The sequence below is a fragment of the Halichoeres trimaculatus genome, unplaced genomic scaffold (assembly GCF_033239565.1).
Source record: "Halichoeres trimaculatus isolate MK-OKI-2021-1 unplaced genomic scaffold, fHalTri1.1 fHalTri1_scaffold_17, whole genome shotgun sequence".
NCBI classification, from domain to species: Eukaryota; Metazoa; Chordata; class Actinopteri; order Labriformes; family Labridae; genus Halichoeres; species Halichoeres trimaculatus.
Window position 1 is genome coordinate 24,371,456 of NW_027437195.1, and position 19,556 is coordinate 24,391,011.

General features: G+C 39.8%; 1 protein-coding gene across 1 annotated transcript in view; it reads right to left on the reverse strand.

Moving 5' to 3' along the window:
* Positions 1-154: 154 nt before the first annotated feature.
* Positions 155-19,556, reverse strand: part of pacs2 (phosphofurin acidic cluster sorting protein 2) — a 67,670-nt gene continuing 48,268 nt past the window's right edge. The window contains exons 5-26 of the mRNA XM_074692035.1: positions 19,155-19,317; positions 18,672-18,745; positions 16,907-16,987; positions 16,088-16,147; positions 15,833-15,987; positions 14,569-14,659; positions 14,049-14,120; positions 13,305-13,429; positions 12,965-13,097; positions 12,685-12,789; positions 12,426-12,532; positions 12,186-12,340; positions 11,602-11,712; positions 11,403-11,511; positions 10,334-10,366; positions 7,130-7,174; positions 6,441-6,483; positions 4,904-4,946; positions 4,628-4,763; positions 4,223-4,443; positions 3,944-4,057; positions 155-3,778 (exon numbers count right to left, since the gene is read on the reverse strand). Coding sequence (XP_074548136.1) covers positions 3,660-3,778; positions 3,944-4,057; positions 4,223-4,443; positions 4,628-4,763; positions 4,904-4,946; positions 6,441-6,483; positions 7,130-7,174; positions 10,334-10,366; positions 11,403-11,511; positions 11,602-11,712; positions 12,186-12,340; positions 12,426-12,532; positions 12,685-12,789; positions 12,965-13,097; positions 13,305-13,429; positions 14,049-14,120; positions 14,569-14,659; positions 15,833-15,987; positions 16,088-16,147; positions 16,907-16,987; positions 18,672-18,745; positions 19,155-19,317 — 2,295 coding nt within the window. The 3' untranslated portion in view covers positions 155-3,659. The remainder of the gene's footprint in view (positions 3,779-3,943; positions 4,058-4,222; positions 4,444-4,627; positions 4,764-4,903; positions 4,947-6,440; positions 6,484-7,129; positions 7,175-10,333; positions 10,367-11,402; positions 11,512-11,601; positions 11,713-12,185; positions 12,341-12,425; positions 12,533-12,684; positions 12,790-12,964; positions 13,098-13,304; positions 13,430-14,048; positions 14,121-14,568; positions 14,660-15,832; positions 15,988-16,087; positions 16,148-16,906; positions 16,988-18,671; positions 18,746-19,154; positions 19,318-19,556) is intronic.

Here is a 19,556-nt window from a genome sequence, read left to right on the forward strand (position 1 = left end):
CAAACCTTTTACTGGGTGAACACAGCTGCTGCATGGTATAAAAACTTAAAATTTTCATTTTCTGTCACTCACACAACTTTAAACAGCTGATTTCCTCCTATGTTTGCAGCATAAAAAAGCAACAATAGCTCACAGGTGTAATAAAAGAACATGGTTAGTGTGTATAGTAGTTTTATTACTCCAAGTTTTGGGATTACAGTGGTAGTCATCAGGAAACTTTGAGTTCAACAAGCTTTTCTCTGAGAAAACATGAAAACAAAAACACTTTCTATACAGAGACACAAATAAAAGCTCGACATGAGCGGGCTTTAGTGTTCTTTTAATTCATTTAAACCCATATTTAAGAGCCAGAGTGTTATTTGTTCCCTCCCTGCAATAACAAGCTTGACTGCATGTGTTTGAAATGTAAAATCAATGCACTGTATTGATATATTTTGTCATTTGTGGAACCAGAATGAGCACCATGTTAGCCGGGGACATAATCCTTTATGCTGATTTGTCAAAGTTAAGCAATTTAGGCACTTATCAAGAAATTGGAAAAAGTTATGATGCTACTGAAAGAAACTTTATAAGCAAAATATTTTTTAGTTTTATGCTTAACAGTAAACAAAAGATAGAGCAAAATCTACTGAATGTTAACACGTACAACTTCTAGGCTAACCTCACAAATATTATAAATTATACTCTAAACAGTCCAAAGAGGCCTCACGCTGAGCGTCGAGTGATAACACAGCACAGAGAGGATGATGATGCTTGTTATGCCACCACCGTTTGTGCTGCTCAGATATAAAAACAGACGCAGAGTCTGCCTATGTGCCTCTATGAACCACAGTCAGTCATTTATTCCTGCAGGGTCCCAGGTAGGTTCATAACACACTAATCTATAACAGACAAACATTTAAAAGTGCTTTACATTAAGGTACCTTCAATACATTCACCTCTACATTATGAAGTCTTCTATAATACCACACAGGTAATGAGTGAGCTGCAGGTGATGAGTGTTCCTTTGGCAAAAAGTAAAGTTTGCTTTGAACAGAAAGGTCGGAGTGTGTCGGAGGAGTGTGAGGCTTGAGGAGGAAGAGTTTGAATGAATGTCAGGAAAAAAAAAGTTTATTTTAGAGAAGAATAAAAGAGGAAAAGGGGGCATTTCAAAAAGGGAGATTTTGTGACAAAAGTCCAAATTTACGAGAATAAAGTGATAAAATTGTAAGTCGTGTTATGGAATTAAGGAAAATAAAAGTTGTGAATTATATGCGGAATCTGTTGAAATACATGACTTGTGCAAACTGCTGGGTCTTCTTCTGTTATTTCCTTCAAAATAACACAACTGTTAACTGCAGCCTAAAACTACAACTTTATTTGAATAGAATTTTATGGGAACCAGGTAGTATTATTTTGGGGGGAGGATAGTAATGATTTATTCTTCTGGGTTCCTGATTTTTTCAGTCAAATACGACCGATAATAGCCAACATTTTGTCATAACTTTTTTCTCAAATACATCTGAATTTTCTGACTACCTCAGAATATTACAACTTCATTCTGATGTCATCACAACTGTCATAAGTTATGACTTTTTCTTACACCATAACTTTTCTCAGTGATATATACATTTTTTTATGACAATGAGGACTTTCTTTTGAAAAATTGAAGCCCATTCCTAAAACCATTTTGACTTTTTCTTAAAAAAAAAAATTATTATCGTAATATTATGATCTAATTCTTTTGTGACTTCATGGAGAAATTATAACTTTATTCTAGTTTGTTACAACTCTTTCTTGAAAAAATAGTTCTATTATTACATTGTTTTCTTGAAAACTATTATTTAAAAAACATCAGTTTTTTACTAAAAGATGACCCAGGAGTTTTTCCTCATATTTTTTCCTCATAATACTCCAACTGCTTTCATAATTACTATTATTCTAGTATCATACTACTTTTATTTTGATAAAATTCACTTTAATCCACGAACATTCGAATTTGAAATGAAAGAAATTAAAAGAAACTTTGACTTAATTCCTCCAATATTACGACTTCAGTTCTTGACAAATTATGTTATTCTTAATTTTTAAATTAAATATTTGACTTTATTCTCGTAAAATTAAGACTTCAATCTTCAAATCTCTGAATTTTCATTCTTTGATCCAACCCTGAACATTTCTGTTTAATTCTTAAATAAACTGTAATTATGGCTCAAAACTTCTGGGAATAAAAAACTTTTTGCCTTCTTGTCCTGACTGAGAGAGAGTTGCATGCAGATCATTTAAGCTTTGCTTCAACAGTTAATTAGCTTAGCCTAGCTTAGCACATGAACTGAAAATGGCTGGGACTGTCTGGCTCAGTATTTGTACAAACCAAATTAAGCATAAATATTATGTTAATTAATTACCTTAAGTGTTGCTGGTAAGGTGTTTTTGTTACTTTTGAGTAGAGCCAGGCTAGCTGTTGGGCAGTTAGCTTAGCGAGACTGGCCACAGAAACTGTTAGCATTGCTCTGTCCCAATAACGAGGAAAAAAACTTAAATATTTGTTGGGGCAAATTTTGAAACTTTGTTTCTAAAACAGTTTCAATATATTTTTTGATTAAGCTAGCAATTGCCAATAATAGCCTGGGAGTTAGCATTAGTCCCAGGAGCTGCTGGGAAAAAAGACAAGAATCAGAAAAAGGGACCACTATGTTTACACACAAGCGAACAGTGACCCACCACAGCTAGGCTAGCTCTTTTCTCTTTTTCTCCTGTGTACATGCTAAGCTAAGCTAAGCTAAGCTAAGCTGAGCTAGACTTCTGGCTACAGATAGACTCATATGAACCGTGAAGACTTTTAGACTATTTTCATCTCCTTTTCTGACATTCTACAGGAGAAAAATATTTTCTGAAAAAGCTAAGAAACTGGTTGAAGTCTGGATCAAATTTTTTTTAAATTTTGTGCTATGCAGGCTTTTTCATTTCCTTTTATGATTTAATAACTTACTTTAGAGTAAAACTCTTCAACCCTCCAGCCGGTGTGAGAAAAATAAAAAGAGAAGGGGTTTTATGGGGTGAAAATCAGTGCCAGGTTATTATTCAGAACCATCATTCACACAGTTTTCAGTCTATTGCACATGAGACTTCTTCAAAGAGTCTTTTTTCTGCTCTTCAAGGTTTTGAACAATGAATCGACAACAGTCTCTTGAGAATCCAAAACGTCTTCTTCATGGTTTGAAACTTCACTTTTCTCCTCATAACAAGGCAGCTGCTCTTATTCTTTAAATACGTTTCTGATTAAATGTGCTGTGCCTTACCAAATTAAAAAAAAACATGATGACAGAGGGTGAAGCTTGGGCGCTAATGGAGCACGTTAAAGGTTAGAAGTCTTTTCTAATTATTATCATTTCATAGGTTTGTTTTCTCAAAGTCTATAAAACATCAGCAGGATAAAAAGCTGAGTAAAGAAATATTCTTGCCTCGAGATGTTTTTTTTTTACATAAATAGAAAATTAAAAAAACACGCAAAAGATTAAATAATCAGACGAATGCAACAAAGCAGGAGTTTAAATTAAGACGGCAGTAAAGAAGAGGTGTACAGCTGGGAGAGTGTGGAGGAGGGGGTTAAAAAGCTGTTGGCACAAGGGGGAGGTAAAGGGGATGCTGTCCTCTGTGATTCAGTCTCTCAGGTGCTGCTAGTACGGGCCTTTCGAGTGTCCGAAGATCCCGATGGGGAAATGTTTGACGTGTGATGACCACTGAGCCGCCAGCTGGAAAAACTTGACGTCGTTCCACTCGACGCCATCGATCAGTACTGCAGAGAAAAATAAACACGTCTTCATGCAGAAGTAACACTTTCATCTCGCAAATACACATTGAATAAGAACATTAAAATGTCTGAAAGTGACCAGTGGAGTGGTTTTAATTCTCGCTAACATCTTCAAAATGTCAAACAGACTGGAAAAATGCACGCTCGTACCTCTCAGCATGGTCTGCTGGTGTTTGGCAGTGCAGATGAGCCGGCTGATGCCCTCGATCACTTGACTCTTGGACTCCACCTCCTTGTCTTTGCTCTTTTTTGGCAGGAACATAACTGGCAGAAGGACAAACAGAGGCATGCTGGGAGTTAATGAGGGTTCAGGATCTTTCGGCTCCCTTGGGCATTAAATGACATTTGGCGTTTCATTTCAGCGTTTCGGATTGGGTTGTGAGAAATGCTTGTACTCTACATGGCACGAATCCAATTAGTGCATCCTACCCTTCTTATTCTTCTCCTTGGTCACCACCGTCATGGACATGGTGGGCTGGGGGCTTGGCTCTGCGCCCCCCAGTGGCAGCCGGCTGACCTGCAGCGAGCGGAAATTGCACTTGAGAGTGTTTTTGGAGGAGGAGTCCCGCTTCTCCAAATCCTTTTTCCTCTCTGTTGGAGCTACCCAGTAATCCACCTGCAGCCCCATCAGCTCCGCCTGACCTGCAGAGCTGCAGACCAACAGAAACAGAGGTGGGTTTCATAGAAATAATGACAAGTATCTAAAAATAATTCAACAATTAAGAATCTGCATGGATTTTAAAAGAAAAACTTAGTGAAGCTGCAACGAAATATCTAAGAATACTTAAATTTCTATGTTATTTTTGCATAATTTAACAAAATTAGCCCCCCTGCCTGTAAGCACAGAAGCTGGTGTTGACGGAGGGGGAAGAGGGAGGGGTGGGTGATGCCTCTTTGAGTGCGGGTGAGACTTGTGGGGGGGTGGAGGAGAGCAGAGAGGAGCCCAGAGGTGCTGCATCATCAGAGTCTCCTGGTGAGAAGAAACAGTCAATCATTAATCAAAGATAGAACAACAAGTGTTTGATGCAACTTTAAGACTCTTTGGTGCATGTGAGAGCGCAAAATGTATCTTTTAAATATCAAACTTTTATAAACAAAGAGGTCACTTGCCTGACGCTGCAGATGTTTGCTCCACGATGCCAACTTTTACCATCTGCAGAAATTAAAACAGAGACGAGAAAAGATGTATGAAGCCTGGGTAGATTTCTGCAATGGCTTAATGCTGTAGTGACCAACATACTCATGCATCGATATGATTGCATCACTCTGCAACACTATGCCGAAGCACTAGTGGGCGCTGTGATTTCTATGCTAGTCAGATCGCCTGTTACACATCCCGCTATGTAATTGTGTTATAGTAAATTAGAGATGATACATGTTGTATGGTAATTATTATGAAGACAAAAAGAGAAGAGTCCTTGGAATAGATGGAAATTGTGGCCGATGTATGGTAGCTCCAGAGATCCAAAAGCAGAAAACACAATGCCACCTAGTGGGCTGATCACAGAGCTTGCGGTCTAGTACAGAGTATTAATAAATAGTTATATTTTGGAGGATGTGCGAATCAGGCTACATATGTAAGTCTCTATGCTGGAACCATAGGCTGTAAAAGAGGAAGTCATCTCGAAGTGAGGTCACCACAAAAACAGCTCCCCCTGGTGGCTGGCTGCAGTACAGGTCAAAACCAGTCATTCCAGATGAACTGTGGTCAAACGTTAAAAAACAAATTCGCCTTCTAGAAGTGTTTCTCACGTCTGGATGCTGTGGTCATCATAGAATGTAAAAAAAAATGAACGCCATCTTGCTGGGAGTCACCACAAAAACTGCTCCCTCTGGTGGTTGGCTCAAGGATAGGTAAAAAAATCTGGTCATTCCAGATGGGCTGTGGTCAAACTTGAAAATTAATACGCCTAACAGGAATTTTTCTCACGTCCGATCGCTGTGGTGATTTGAAGATGTTTTTTGGCTGCCTTGTATTCAAGTTCTCTTTTTACTGAATAGTTTCATTTTCAGCAGTTATAAGAGGTTTAAACGTGGTTTTATGTTGCGTTTAACGATGTTTGACAGCTGCCGTTCTTGTGTATTTTTTTCGGGGATAGTAAAATAAACTCACTGTAAGTCCCTTATAGTCTCTACTGCACAGACTTAGGCTGCACAATGGAGGCTCTGACAGGGGTATTTTGGCTTATAAACCATATAATGGTAAAAGGCAGAGGCACATTTTCCATTCTTTATGTCGTCTATGGTTGGAACCAAGCAGAAAACTCAAACTGAGAGCAATGCAGCAGATGAAGAAATGCGAAGGATTGCAGTTCCTTGAGTGTCCACTAGACGCTAGCTCTTGAAGTACTGGAAACCACATACACACCCATTGAAACAATCTGATTTCTCAAGCAGGAATTAACAAGTTAACAGCCTGTTCCCAAAACAGTTTTAGTCTGAAGAGCAAATTTCTCCAACATCCACTACCATGTTTTAAAAATGTTTTGTAACTCATTAAATCAGGAGACACTGAGGCTACGAGTTCTGGGTTATAGGGGTCATAGCTGACCTGACTCATTAGACTAATGAGGATCATCAGCTGGATAAAGAAAAAATAAAAACTGTGAACATTTTCAGCTAATCAGGAAATAAAAAGGACACTTACCCCAATGAAAGGGATGAATTTCTGACACGAGTCCTCATCAGGGCTGTGGAGCAGCAGCAGGAACACAGAGAGAGTTCAGGTTATAAAACCAGGTCATGAAAAGAGTCACAATGAGGGGGAATTAATCAGATCTAAAGGAATTAACAACTACATCTATGATGCAAAGTTTTTCTACTGTCAGCAGCTCTAAAATCTAGAGATTAGTTACTAATCAAGATGAATGATTTCCAATTATTCACGTCTGGAAATCCAGCAGTCTTCAAAAGTCATCAAATGCCAAACAGAGCATGCTGCACCTGCTGCCTGGCTTTAAACCTTCATTAACACAGATTCTGAAGCAGAAAGCGAAACATGCAAGCTACAGAGCTGATCAGAGCTCTAACAGAAAAGAAAAGCCATCAAGGTACACCCAGGTCCACCAAACCAAAGTCAGAGAGGCATTCAGGAGGCAGCAAGTCCACCAGGAGAAGGAACTGAGCTACAAAGTCGTACAGAAGTGGATGCGCAGGAAGAGCACCAACCTACATCCAACATTTCTCCAGCTCAATGCACCACCTGTGAGCGGCGGTGCATCGCTACAAGCCTTCCATGAACTATTTTCCCGTCAGCGACTGGAAAAATAGCCTGAATGGTTCTACGTCTACGTTTTCTAGAATGTATCTGATGATGTGAGAGGTTGTTGCTCTTGCCTTGAAGAAACCTGCCATCGCCCCCCCAGGGAAGAAACAGAGAGACTACAGGGAGGAGGGGAGAGAAAGAGAGAAGACAGTCTGCAGTAGGTCACAGTTTGAACGTCATCAAGGCCACTTTCTGTTTTCCCAACACGAAACATCTCTGCTGAATCAGACTCAAAGCAGCCAGAGAAACAGAGACAGAGAAAGAAGGAGGAAGGGACGGATGTCTGCCTGCTATGTGAGTGTTTGATGCTCATCTCGCGTTGCAGGGATGGAGTCAGACAGAAAACAAAGCTTCTGTCTGAGGGTTTTGATCCACCTTAAAGAGGATTTCTGGTATTTTTACACCTGGTTCCCATTTCATTTAAATATATTGGGTTCTAATGACTATCAGGTACATTTTTAGAGCTGTCAGGAGCCATTCGGTGTGAAACAGGCTGTAAGGACAACTGCATCCAACCAGTGTACGAGAGGGGGCTGAAAATTTCATAGCGTGACTAGGAAAGCATCATGCCCAAGTGATGAAACTTAGCATGAATTAAATTCACCCTTTTCTGACACTTGTAGCATGGTTCATTTTGAGATTAAATGACGCCGATGTAGTGTTTGAGGACTTTTAAAAGTAGAACCAGAGACATCTCTTGAATCTGGATAAAAATCAGTTAACCCCCAAGGACATTCACACGGAAATGGTTGCCACATTAGGGGATGATGCTCCAGCTTTATCAACTGGGAAAAAGTGGGCAGCTGAATTCAAGATAACCCAAGGTCCAGATGTCCTGCCACAGCAACAACCCAAGAAAACATCAACCGTGTTGAAAAGTAAACCATGCTGTATGTGTCAGAAAATGTTGGATTTAATGCACACCAAGCTTCATCACTGTGGCATAACTCCTTCCTAGTCAGGCTATGAACTTTTCAGCTCTCCCTTGTCCATTAAAGCAAAGTTTTGTCACTGATAGACTCAGATTGTGATGAAAACTATCAATTGAAAGACAAATACAGAAAAGACCTCAGTTTCCACCAATAAAATCAGAATCTTGACCTCAAAAGAACAAGGAGTTGCTAGTCTACCACTGCCTTTGGTCAAATAAAGAGTCACTCCGAAACAGGTTTTATTTGTAGTCATTTGAATAGAAGTTCTGACCAACTTGCTGGTCTAAATGTAAGCAAACACCAACAGAGCTATACGCAGTATCAATGAGTCTGCAAGTAAACATTGTTGGTTTGCTGAGTGTGGCTAAAGCTAGCAGAGCTAGCACCTCTATCCTTCAGTACTCCTAGGTTAACGTCTACATGCCTGTGCTCTCCTCATGTCTCTGGTTGGGGGGTTATTGTGTCAGTTTAACCAGACACAGCCCTTTTACAACATTGTCTACACTTTCTAGACTAAAATACACAATTTCATCAGTCCTCTCTGCCAGATTTAGCAGCATATGTGTACAGCTTAGATACCTCATATGACTGGCATTCAGGGCATAACTCTATTTTCCACTGACTTGTAACTAGAGATGGGTACCTTTCACATTTGAAACGATACGGTACCAATGCCTTAAATAAAAATTAAATCACTTTTTCTTTTTTTTCAATTTAACATATTTATTCTTCAATATGTAACCTTGCAATGCCGTGTTTAGGTCCAGCATGGAAAATCACCTACTCTTCCCCATACCTGGTACTTTCAATAAAATGACCTGATTCGGTACCCATCCCGACTTGTAACTTTGAAGACAACCTTTAATCATTTTATTAATGAACACACACAAATCTTGTTTTAAATACACCAGACTTAATTTAAAAATCAATTATTTTACCCGAAAGACCAAGGGGTTGCTGATCTAACACTGCTTTGATCAGTATGAATTTTTCTTTAATGGATTGTTTGTTTCTATTTGTGTCACTTCATCACTGCAGCACCAATAAACCGACTGATAAATGCAGCAACAGACCAGGAACCCCTTTGTTCTGTATAGTTAAAGTACAAAAAGAGCTTCTTGCCAGAGAAAAAGACTTGTGAAAAAACAATCTGAGTCTTTCATGTGCAGATACTTTGATCAGATGCATGTGCCTGCTGGGGTTTTGTTGCGTCTGTTCCTGCCTGTTCTTCAGCTGAAGGCTGAAGCTTTCCTACAGATACTCTTTTTGTTGATTAGACACCAAATTATCTTTGAAAATAAAAATAGGGACCAGGTATAAAAACTGGGATTACCCTTTAAATGTTCAGTTTTCTGTTTAAAAGATGCACATGCACATAAGTCCATGTAGATGGATGTCGAACTATGATTAAAAACATGCACTACTAAGAGGGTCAGTATGGTCCCCACAGCTACGTCAGAAGGGGTATCAAGGAGGAGCGGGTTAGTTTTACGGAAATGTTTGTATTGTTCATCACATGGACACAAATTTTTGCACTTATGTTAAAAATCTAGATATGTCATTTAAGCCTAAAAGAACGGTTTTAAATTCAAAGGTATATTTATGAATTGGAAGCTACTAAACTGAACCTTTGGCTGCAGCCAGCACCAAAAACACTCTTATATTTTAAATCAGGCTGAAAAGCACTGAAGATATGACACTATGACGGTAAATTTCTGACAACATGGTGTGCAGGTTTTCTATTCTAACAGACAGAAGCACACGATGGGGAGAAAACAGCAGGGAGGAAGAAAAAGGGGGAAAAGCTTCAGAGGAGGGAAGAGGAGCAGATTTTATTGGGTCTCTTGCCTCTTTATCAGCATGTTTTTCTCCTCCAGTCAGTCCTCTGATGTCTCATAAGTGAGGACTGTTTGAAGTAGAAACTAATAAGTCTGAATTAGTTCGTCTTTGTTCTTTGTTTCCCTCACTGATGCCAGGAATAATAACTTCTACAGAAAGAGCAAACAGACGCGGATTAAGAAACCCTCAGCGTTCTAAAAATGTGGAGAAAACCTCTCCATTCCATGAAAAAGTATGAAAAGTTTACAACTTGCTAATAAAACTTTAATTAGTTCAGGAAATCTCATACGGTGTCTGTGTGCTTATGTTCTAGTTTTAGTGGATTAATATCTTATCAGACAAGTTTTGGCTCATCTATTTATGGCAAAAAAGGTTTAATACAGCTGTTAAAGTGGCAAGCTCCAGAAAATGCTGGTTGAGTTCAGGGGAAAATGGCTCCAACACACAGAGAAAGTGCATGAATCACCAAGCCACATGAGAAACAAACTCAATCGACCACAATACCTTACTGCAAAATCAAAATGAAAGCTCTTTTTCCTTCAAAGACAGAAAAGAAAAAATACAACAAAAGATAAAAACATGTTATTCACAGACACAGTGATGGAAAGACAGTGATGTTAACAAGACAGACACCAACACTCCCACTCACACTCTGCACCATTAGTAAAAACCTTCATCTGCTTCTCAAAGGAGGTTGAATTTATCAGCACTTCACAGTTTAATCTGTTGTTTTTCAGAAAAATCGCTGCTCATTTCTGCACCTTTAACTGTTCCTTTTAACTGGACATCAAGCTACTAATAGCAACCACACCATCCACTGGAGTACTGTCTCTTTAAGACACATCAAAGCCCTCCAGAAGCCAACATTCCAGAACACTCTTTTACTGCTTCCATGTATTAAAGTGTTTCCATGTATGTTACTTTTTCCATTTGTCTTTTCGAAGGGATTCACCAACTGGTGATGTCACAGTTTGAGCAAATCATGTGTTAATCTCCCTGAGATCTCATGTGACTTTTTGAGCACATCGTTTGAACCTCATTGGCAATTACTCAAGCACTTGTCTACTTCACAAAGTGACACATTTCCCACATTTGGTATTGACGAAATATTTCAACTTAATGCTGTTTTAAAAAAATTAGAACAGAAATGATAATTCACCAAAAAAATTAAAGCACGGATACTTGTGATAAACTCAAAAATCTCTAAAGGAAGCATTTCTACATAACAAGTACTTGAACTTCTGAGCTTTGAAAATTGAGATTGGTACATTTTTCTTATTAACAAGACAAGAAAAAATGTTACCCTGACATGCGATCACCTAATAATTTTCAAAACCTGTTATTTTCCTAAGTTTTACTTTTTAAATGTCTCCCTCTGAACAGTTCAACCCCCTTTGAAAAGCAGCTGTGAGCTCTGCATGAGAAGCATTTGTTAGGTGAAACCCTCCTGACATAAACCTTTCACTCGTTCAGAGTTGCTCATAAAGCTAATCTAGACTCCCACTCGTTCACAGTTTAAAAATAATAATCTCAAATCTTTGAGTACAGACACTGAAGATTAAACAGGGGGTACCTCTTCTGTTTGTAGGTGAGCATGGCCTCTGCGATGGGGAGCTGGTGAGCCCCGTTAGCTCCCACCATGTACTGAGTGACCCTGGACACCACATCTGGACTCTCCTGGGCTGCACAGGTAACGGACATTAATCAACCCACAACAACCCACCGTCAAACAAAAAAATAACCCTAAAAAAATACCAAATTAAAGAGCCCACCAACAACCGGAGCCTCTGCTTTGAGAAATAGGTCCCTCCAAGCAGCATCCTGGAATAAACTGTTGTACCGATAGTCAATAGTGCCGAGATATTTGGAGACCGGATGTGCACCTAAACCAAACAAAGACATTCAAAAAACTTTGTTTCAGAAAAAAATATATCAAAAAACTGGTTACCCCCTCTCAGTCATTAGATAATTATAATTTGGAAGACTTTAATCTGACAACCATGAACTAATCCTGCTAAAAATTACAGGTTAGTGTTTACTCAAGAACATCTTCTTGAAGTTATTCGCCTCTGCGTTTCTATTATATGCCGTTTGTTACTCTTGCATCACAACATCAGAGGTACAAATGCACGACTGACTCAGCTACATCTGTGAGGTTGCTTCAGAAACAGAACAGATACTGATTTTCATCTCTGACTGTCTGGTTAACAACTTCTGAAATGTGTGATGCTACTCACACATGCACATCAATACAGCAGTAACATCTGGAAACATTAAAAAACATAAGATGGGATGCTTTTCTGCACTTATAGGAGTCACATTACATCTTTAAAATGAGACTTTAGGTGTAACTAACCCAGAGGGATGATGAGAAACCTCATGTATCCAAGCCAGTCTGGGGTCTTATGTGAGAGGTGGTCCACGAAAAGCCTCAGCACAGCACTGAGGTAGTGCTGGGCTCCGGCCACTGCAATCTTTATGGGGATGGGCGTCTGGGAGTTACAGTTACAGCTGAGAAAAGAAACAGATATTATAAACATGATCTCAATTTAACTTTGCAAAATAAACTCCTCTTAGCTTGTGACGAGACACATACAATCTCTGTATGCGGGAGACGATGGTGTTGAATGCAGCCTGGATGTCGGCCGTGGTGCAGGTGCAGACAACAGGAAGATGGTGGTTTTGTAGCATATCTGAAAGATACTAAAAAGGAAGGAGGAGAGACAGCTGAATGGTGAAAAGGTAAAGATTCTAGATTTTATTTCAATCTAGCGCCAGCTTCGAGAAATATTTCAATAAGGAAGAATCAAGGTAAAAAAACACAGGTTTTCGTTTTGTTCTGCAGGTGTTCTTACCTGGCCCTGCCAGTCCGACGTGTTGATGAGAATGATGCTGTCAGGAAGGTGGTTATCAGACACCAGGATGTGGTTTAGTTGGTCATACACTGTCTTTCTTGGAATCTAGGAAAATAAAGAAAATAAAAAATAAAGAAAAAAAGATACTCTGATATTGTTTACCCATAATTCTTTAAAATAAGATTGTTTGTGATGACCCGTAATAAAAACTAGATCTCTATTTATTTAACATCTATTCCAATAGTGTGTGGGGGATTGCACTGTAGTGTTTTCCTCCTACCTGTAGGTGGCAGCGTGTGTCCATGGACCTCTCGTTGTCCAGGCTGTTGGCCCTCTCATTCTGCGGCCTGCTGGCCTGGCGCTCTTTCAACGACGTGCTCCTACCTCGCCTCCCAGCCAACTTTGGTTCCTGCCTGAAAACAGCAGCAGAAGAAGAAGAGAGCTGGAGGACTGAGACTCAGCAACAACTACAGGACTCAGTAAAACCTGATCTACATCAGAAAGACTCAGATTCATATTTTACAATAACTAAAGGTTGAATGAGTGAGTTAATGGGAGATTTTTTTTAGGTGTTTTCCTTGGTAAATTTGAGGGTAAATGCTCTGTTGGTACGATTTTACCTGTTGGATGAAATGATGAGGGACTCCGTCTTGGTCATTTTGCCGCTCGGTGGCAGCCTCTCTAAAAACGTGTCCATGTTATCCATCTCCAGCTCTGTGGTCGGAGTCACCGCCTCCGGCTGCTCCTGAGAGGAAAAAATCTCTGTTGTAGTTTAATTTCACAGCTCGATAAAACCCTTACTTATCTCATGCTGGTACTGTCTCTTTAAGAGACTTCAAAGCCACCTGGGACCAAACATTCCGGAACCATCTTTCACTGTTACCATGCAACAAAGTCATGTTTCTCTTTTTTAAAATGTCAAATTGGCCTTTTAAAGGAGATTCACCAACTGGTGATGTCACAATGTGAGGAAATCTTGTGTTCATCTCAACGAAATCTCAAACTTTTTGAGCTTTTTGTATAGCGTTACCTTAAGTGGAAGTTTTCACTTTATTGTAAACACAAACCAGTTTTCAGTTAAAACATCTTTTAATCCGTATTTAAGTCAGCTTGTATCTTTAGATGGTAGCCAGGTCATGGGTAGAAAAATGTATAGTGAACAGGTGTTTATGAGTTTCTGAAGTCATGGTTCTTCTCACTGAATGTAGTTAGCATAACCACCTCTTCACCATTCATACCACTTGCTTATTTTTATGACATGGTCTTTATGAGACAACAAAGTTTGATGGATCTAGTTTGACTCCCTGATGAAGGCTTGATGCCCCAGTTTCTGGTCTGCAGCAGCTCAAAGAGTTGATACTCACATAGGAGATGTTATCAGACACATTGTCATCTGGATATTTGGCTCCCCCACTCTTGGATTTATCTGGGTCAATCTGGAATAAGATTGTGAGAAGAATAATAAGCATAACATGGATTAGCCAGAGCCACAGGGTTTTTATTTTAAAAGAAAGTGGAGCATTGTTTCTGTTAATGTCCTGTGATAGTTGAGGAGGAGCCCTGCAGGTTTATAAACAAACTTCTGATCATGTTATAACTGGTTTGAACCTGCAGGCTGGTTGAGATTTCACCCCTCTGTTTGGTGAAAGGAGCCCTTCAGCAGAACAATTATCGCCTTTCTGCCTCAGTGGATGTACTGATCTGCCTTCAGCACAGTTCACTGGTTTTGCTGGTGTTAATGGTAACCCAGTTTGCATTACTAAATGGAGGTTTGCATGTGATCAGAGAAGCAGAAAAAGGCTTTTATTTAAAATAGACTGAAACTAAATGTTTTAATCAGCAGGCACAGTCGCTCTGGACTGTTTGTTGGGTTGTGAGTCTCACCGGGCTGGGAGGCTCCCTGTGGCTACGACTGCTGTGGATGCTGCCAATCTCAGTTTGAGAGCTGGAGAGGGAGAGACCTTCGAAATATGGCCTGAAAGAGAAGAAACACACAGTTTGTCAAGATATAAAAGTGCTTTTCAACCAGAGGTACCAGGAACTTTTAGCTCTCTTAATGATGCTATAAGGAGGATCTGTTTTGATTGCACTCCCTCGCCACCTTGTGGTCAGGAGTCTTCGCATACTGACGTAAATTATTTTTAGCGAGGTGTGTATTTGTTTTGGAATTGAATGGAGTTTAGTTTGAAACTTTTACTGGATACAATGTGCAGAGAAAAGGTATTTATCAGTACAGCTACACAGCGCTACAGTTTGAAACGTGACATCAAGCAGACGTTGTAGCAGCCGGCTAAATGTTAGCGACATCTGTAGCCAGGTGCTCTGACGTATCTGTAGGCTAACATGATAACAGGGAAACACTGTTGGTTTGTAAGTAGTTTAGTAGTCGTTAATATTTAGCGCAGCTAGCAGCCCGGTGCTTTAACACATGTCTGTAATGTGTAACGTTAGTAAATTCTGGTTAGCTATGTCCTGTTAGTCATCTAGCGAACGTAACCTCACTCTTCATTTTATTTATAGACTCTCAAGTTTGAACAGACCACTGCAAAATAACTGCTGCTAGTTAGCCTTTAGCTTGGGATGTATCACTCTCCTGTTTATCTTTCTTCTGCTCTTCTGTCCTTTTTCTGTCCGACAGTTAGGCTCCTGTGTCCACCATCACTACAAAATTAATCACAGAAATCCTTTTTTTAGCAGAGAAAAACGCAGATCTCTGTGTTATATCTCTTTTCACTACTAAACTTTGTCAGCCGGCGTGGTGTTGTCATAGAGACCTAGACGTGCCATAAATCAATCCAGTCCTGGTAGACCTAAACTAGAAGCTAAGAAGTAGCTTATTATTATTATTATTATCATTATTATCAGGCATACATCTAGAAGGGATACTTTTTCAAGATCACTTTCAAACTCCTCACAGCCCCTTTAAAGAAACTAATTGGTGCCTGTGTTTCCACTGTAGACTGAAGTCCCATTAAATTATACAAATCAGGGAGGCTGCCTTCCAAGGAACTAAATTAGACCCTGGTTCCTGCTGTTGAAACACACAGTACTACTTTAAAGATTTCAGGAAAAGTTCCTGCAGTCAAAAAAGCACCTTTCAGGTTGATTTTTTTTGTTTTGACTAGAAAACTGTTTGAGTTTCACTCACTTGAGTTTGGGTTTGGGTGTACTGAGGACGCTGTCATCATCATCGAGCTCCGGCCCGCTGTCGCTCGGATTCTCAAACTCCACACTATCCAGATCCAGATCCTCCTCTTCCACCTCAGGAGGTGGTTCTGCCGGGTCCTGCTCTGAATCCAGCACCTTAAAACATTAAATCACACACAAGCAGAAACATTACATCTTCAGCAGCTTCACAAGAAGAAACTTTACTCCTTGAGGAACCTGAGACAGAAAGACTCACCTCATCTGACACTCTGAAGCGCTTCAGCAGAGCCACCACGCGCTGCTTAAAGTTTTGCTGCTAAAACACACAAGAGCAAACACAGTCAGTCCGTGACCTACTTCTGATTTCCTTCAGAGCTCTCAGCAATCCAATACTGAGAAAGCAGCTCCTCCATATCACTCATTTTACTGGCAGTAGATACATTTGCAGGGTCGGCTGGGTATCGATTGTGCAGCTTGTGCTTGTGTAAATCAATAATCAAGCAACATCAGGCCTCATCTGCTTTCTGGGCTTTCATGTGCTGCTCACTGAGCTGTAGAAAACCATAAAACCTCTGAGCAACAACAGGCTTGAACTCTACCATCCAGGCTCGATGAAAGATGTTTGATAATACGTCTCAATCTGCGATTCACCTCAGTGCTAACCAAGAATAACCGGACAGATGCTTCACAGCTCAGCTGCTGTATGTCTGAGGTTAGAGAGCCAGAGACTCTTCCACACAATGCATCGGGAGTGCTTATTCAAGAGTAATTTGTTTGGCCTCAATCAGAGCTGAAAGTCAGGGTCATCAAATGTTCTTCTATTCTTTCTATTCTCAAGTTGATCGACATTAACTTCACAAGTTTGGTGGGACTGGTGTTAAACTTTCCCTGTTTGTGTGACCCTGCAGGAATTGTAAGCAAGGAGGAGACTCAGGCTGAAAATCTCAAAAAGTCCTGAGCTTGATTGTTGATCTACAGTTGTGGCTCATGGCTGCAGGTTTTAATTATTTGGTTGCTCAGTAAAAGGAGTAAGAAATCAGGCCGTTCTTAGCTCCAGCCTCTTGGATTCACTTACTCTGGTGATGGAGGGGGTCCGTACAATCGACCGTCTCTGCTTCTTTGGCTTCCGCACATCGTACTCGTCATCCTCCAGGTCCTAAAATGAAGGAGGAGAATAATCAAAAACTACTATAGAAAGGTTTATTCTTACCAATGTAAGGCAGTATGTGAGTCACAATTTAAAAAGTAGATCATCAGTAGGACATTACTTTAAAGGTGAAATATTTCCTCAAAACACTTCTAGTAATGCACAAAGCAAACCAGAATCAGCTACCGCTGGGCATCCAAAAGTTGTTTCAAAAAACAGCCAGTTAGTACTACCACCAAAACACACTGTGGATCAGTTTAAGGAGTCAATTTGTGGAACAAATGCAGTGAAAAAATGAAAACATGCACATCACTTAAATAGTTCAAACAGATTAATATAAATCTTAGTCTAAGTAAATACAAGAGTGAGATGGAAGCAACCTTAAACTAATAAAAAATGTTTTGTTTGTATTCTTTTTGTTTGTTTTATTGTGATGCACTTTCTTATCTTCTGTTTTGGGTTTCTACACATGCTTTAACAAATTAGATTATTAATATGCAAAGACAAAAGTGTAGGACTCGAATAAACAAACAAATGAAATGAAATATTGAAATACTAAAAACTTGAAAGTGAATTGATTTAGAAATTCGATGTCCCCAAATCATGTAAGTGGTCTGGAACAGAATATGCAAATGAGATTGGGTTCACCCCACCCCTTCAGGAAGTAACCTGGAGCCCAAGTGTTCCATTACCATGGTAACTTTACTTCAAACAAACCAACTGCCAGATGTGATAGCATCACTCCATTCTGATATATGCATAGCTCAAAATGACATCATTTTGGGCTGTATTTTCAAAACAGTTCGCTTGAGGAGAGATTTACAGAGAAGAGGGGCTAGCAAAGAACACATTTTTCTTTCAGTAAACCATATAAAAGTAGATTTTGTGTCATATGTCCCTTTAAACTTTGTTTTAGTTCAGCTCCACTCCCAAGTTTTCTGTCAGCAAAGAAGTCTCATGTTTATCAGATCTGATTCAGAGTTTTTCCTGTAAGTGCTGGTGGTTGGAACAACATATTTTACTGGACATGTTTTAATAATTTTGGGTTGTGAATTTGGTTTGCTTGATGTAAGTAAATAAAATATCTCCTGGTTCTTGTTCCGAACTTTTTGGTCTCAAACACTTGAGATTTAATCCTGCAAAAAATAATCTCTCTGAGGATCCTTGTCTCAACATTAGAACAGAGAAGACAGGTTGTAGTAGTAGTTTTAGTAGTAGTTGTGGTTTCAGGTAACTCAGCTTGCAGCCCATCCTGACACCATTTCACTGCCAAAAAATGTAAAAGATTTTTTTCCTAATTTACTTTAAACTGGCGTATAAGTACTTTGAAAAGCTTTAATCAAAAAAGAAGAATGAGTCCACCACCTAAGAAAAACAAGCTCATAGCAGCTCAGCTTGCAGCCCCAACTGATTCTTTTTAGAGTCCTCTATAAAACTGCTTCAGTCAGCGTTTATCAGGTTTTCATCTGGCACAGTTTGTTTTGAGACTCTAAGACCTCTGCAGATAATTTGACTTTTAACAAATAGCTCAAAATCAGTTAACATTCAGGAAGAGCAGCAGCTCAGTTTGCCTGTCTAAGGGCTGCAGAAAAAGTTCTTCCATTCCTCATCCATGAGGACCAGGATAAGTTTTTTGTGAATCCTCTCATGACCTCTGTGTCTGTTTGCATCTATCCCTCCCAGGTGCACTCACCTGTCCTTGCACGGCATCATCGCTGGCCTCCTGCTCCGAGGAGAAGCTCTCATATTCCTCCTCTGAGTAGTTATCTAAAGCAGGAGATGAGCGGAGAGATTAAAGGCTGTGAAGTACAGACGATAGAGATCTCATACATATTTCATTGACCCTTTAAAGTTTGACACGCAGCCAGATTCTAAATATACATGATGCACACGGAGCTGAAGGTTACCTGAATTTAATCACTTCTGGATGATCAGAGAGGAAACAAAAACCCCCCTGAACTCTGTGATCCTGCTCGTTGAGCACATCAGGGCCAAAAAGTCTAATTAAGGTCAAAATAATCCTGATTTGGGAATTCAGGGTTTAGCTATGCAGGATCAAGTAATTGAGCCTTACCATCACAGGAACACTGGTTTCATACATACATTGATACATGTGCATAAATGTCAGAGATTGCACATTGTATTAATGCACTCTTGCATATTTCTGAATGTGTACCAGAGCATTTGATCTTCTGTCCTCCCTGCAGGGCCGCCTCCTCGTGGTCGATTGGCTGACTGGAAAGGGAGAAGATCCAGATCTCAGCCACCTTTCCCAGCATGTCTTTCTGGTTGCTGCAGAGGGGAAGTACCTGGCCGCCTTCTGTTGGATGCTGCATCACCTGGAAGATCAGAGTCAGAGTCAGTCATCCCCAAAATACTTATTCAAGGCTAATTTAGGTTTGTTAAAAATAGCTCTCTTTGCATGCTGTTTGGTGCATTTAAGTCCAAGGCTCAGCTGAAGCCCGTTTTTTTTACTGAGTACAAACTCTCTCCCCATGTAAGAATGTTTGAACACTCTGGAGAACCAAACTGGGGTCACTCCAGGACACCGACGCCCCAAACCTTATCTAATCTCTGC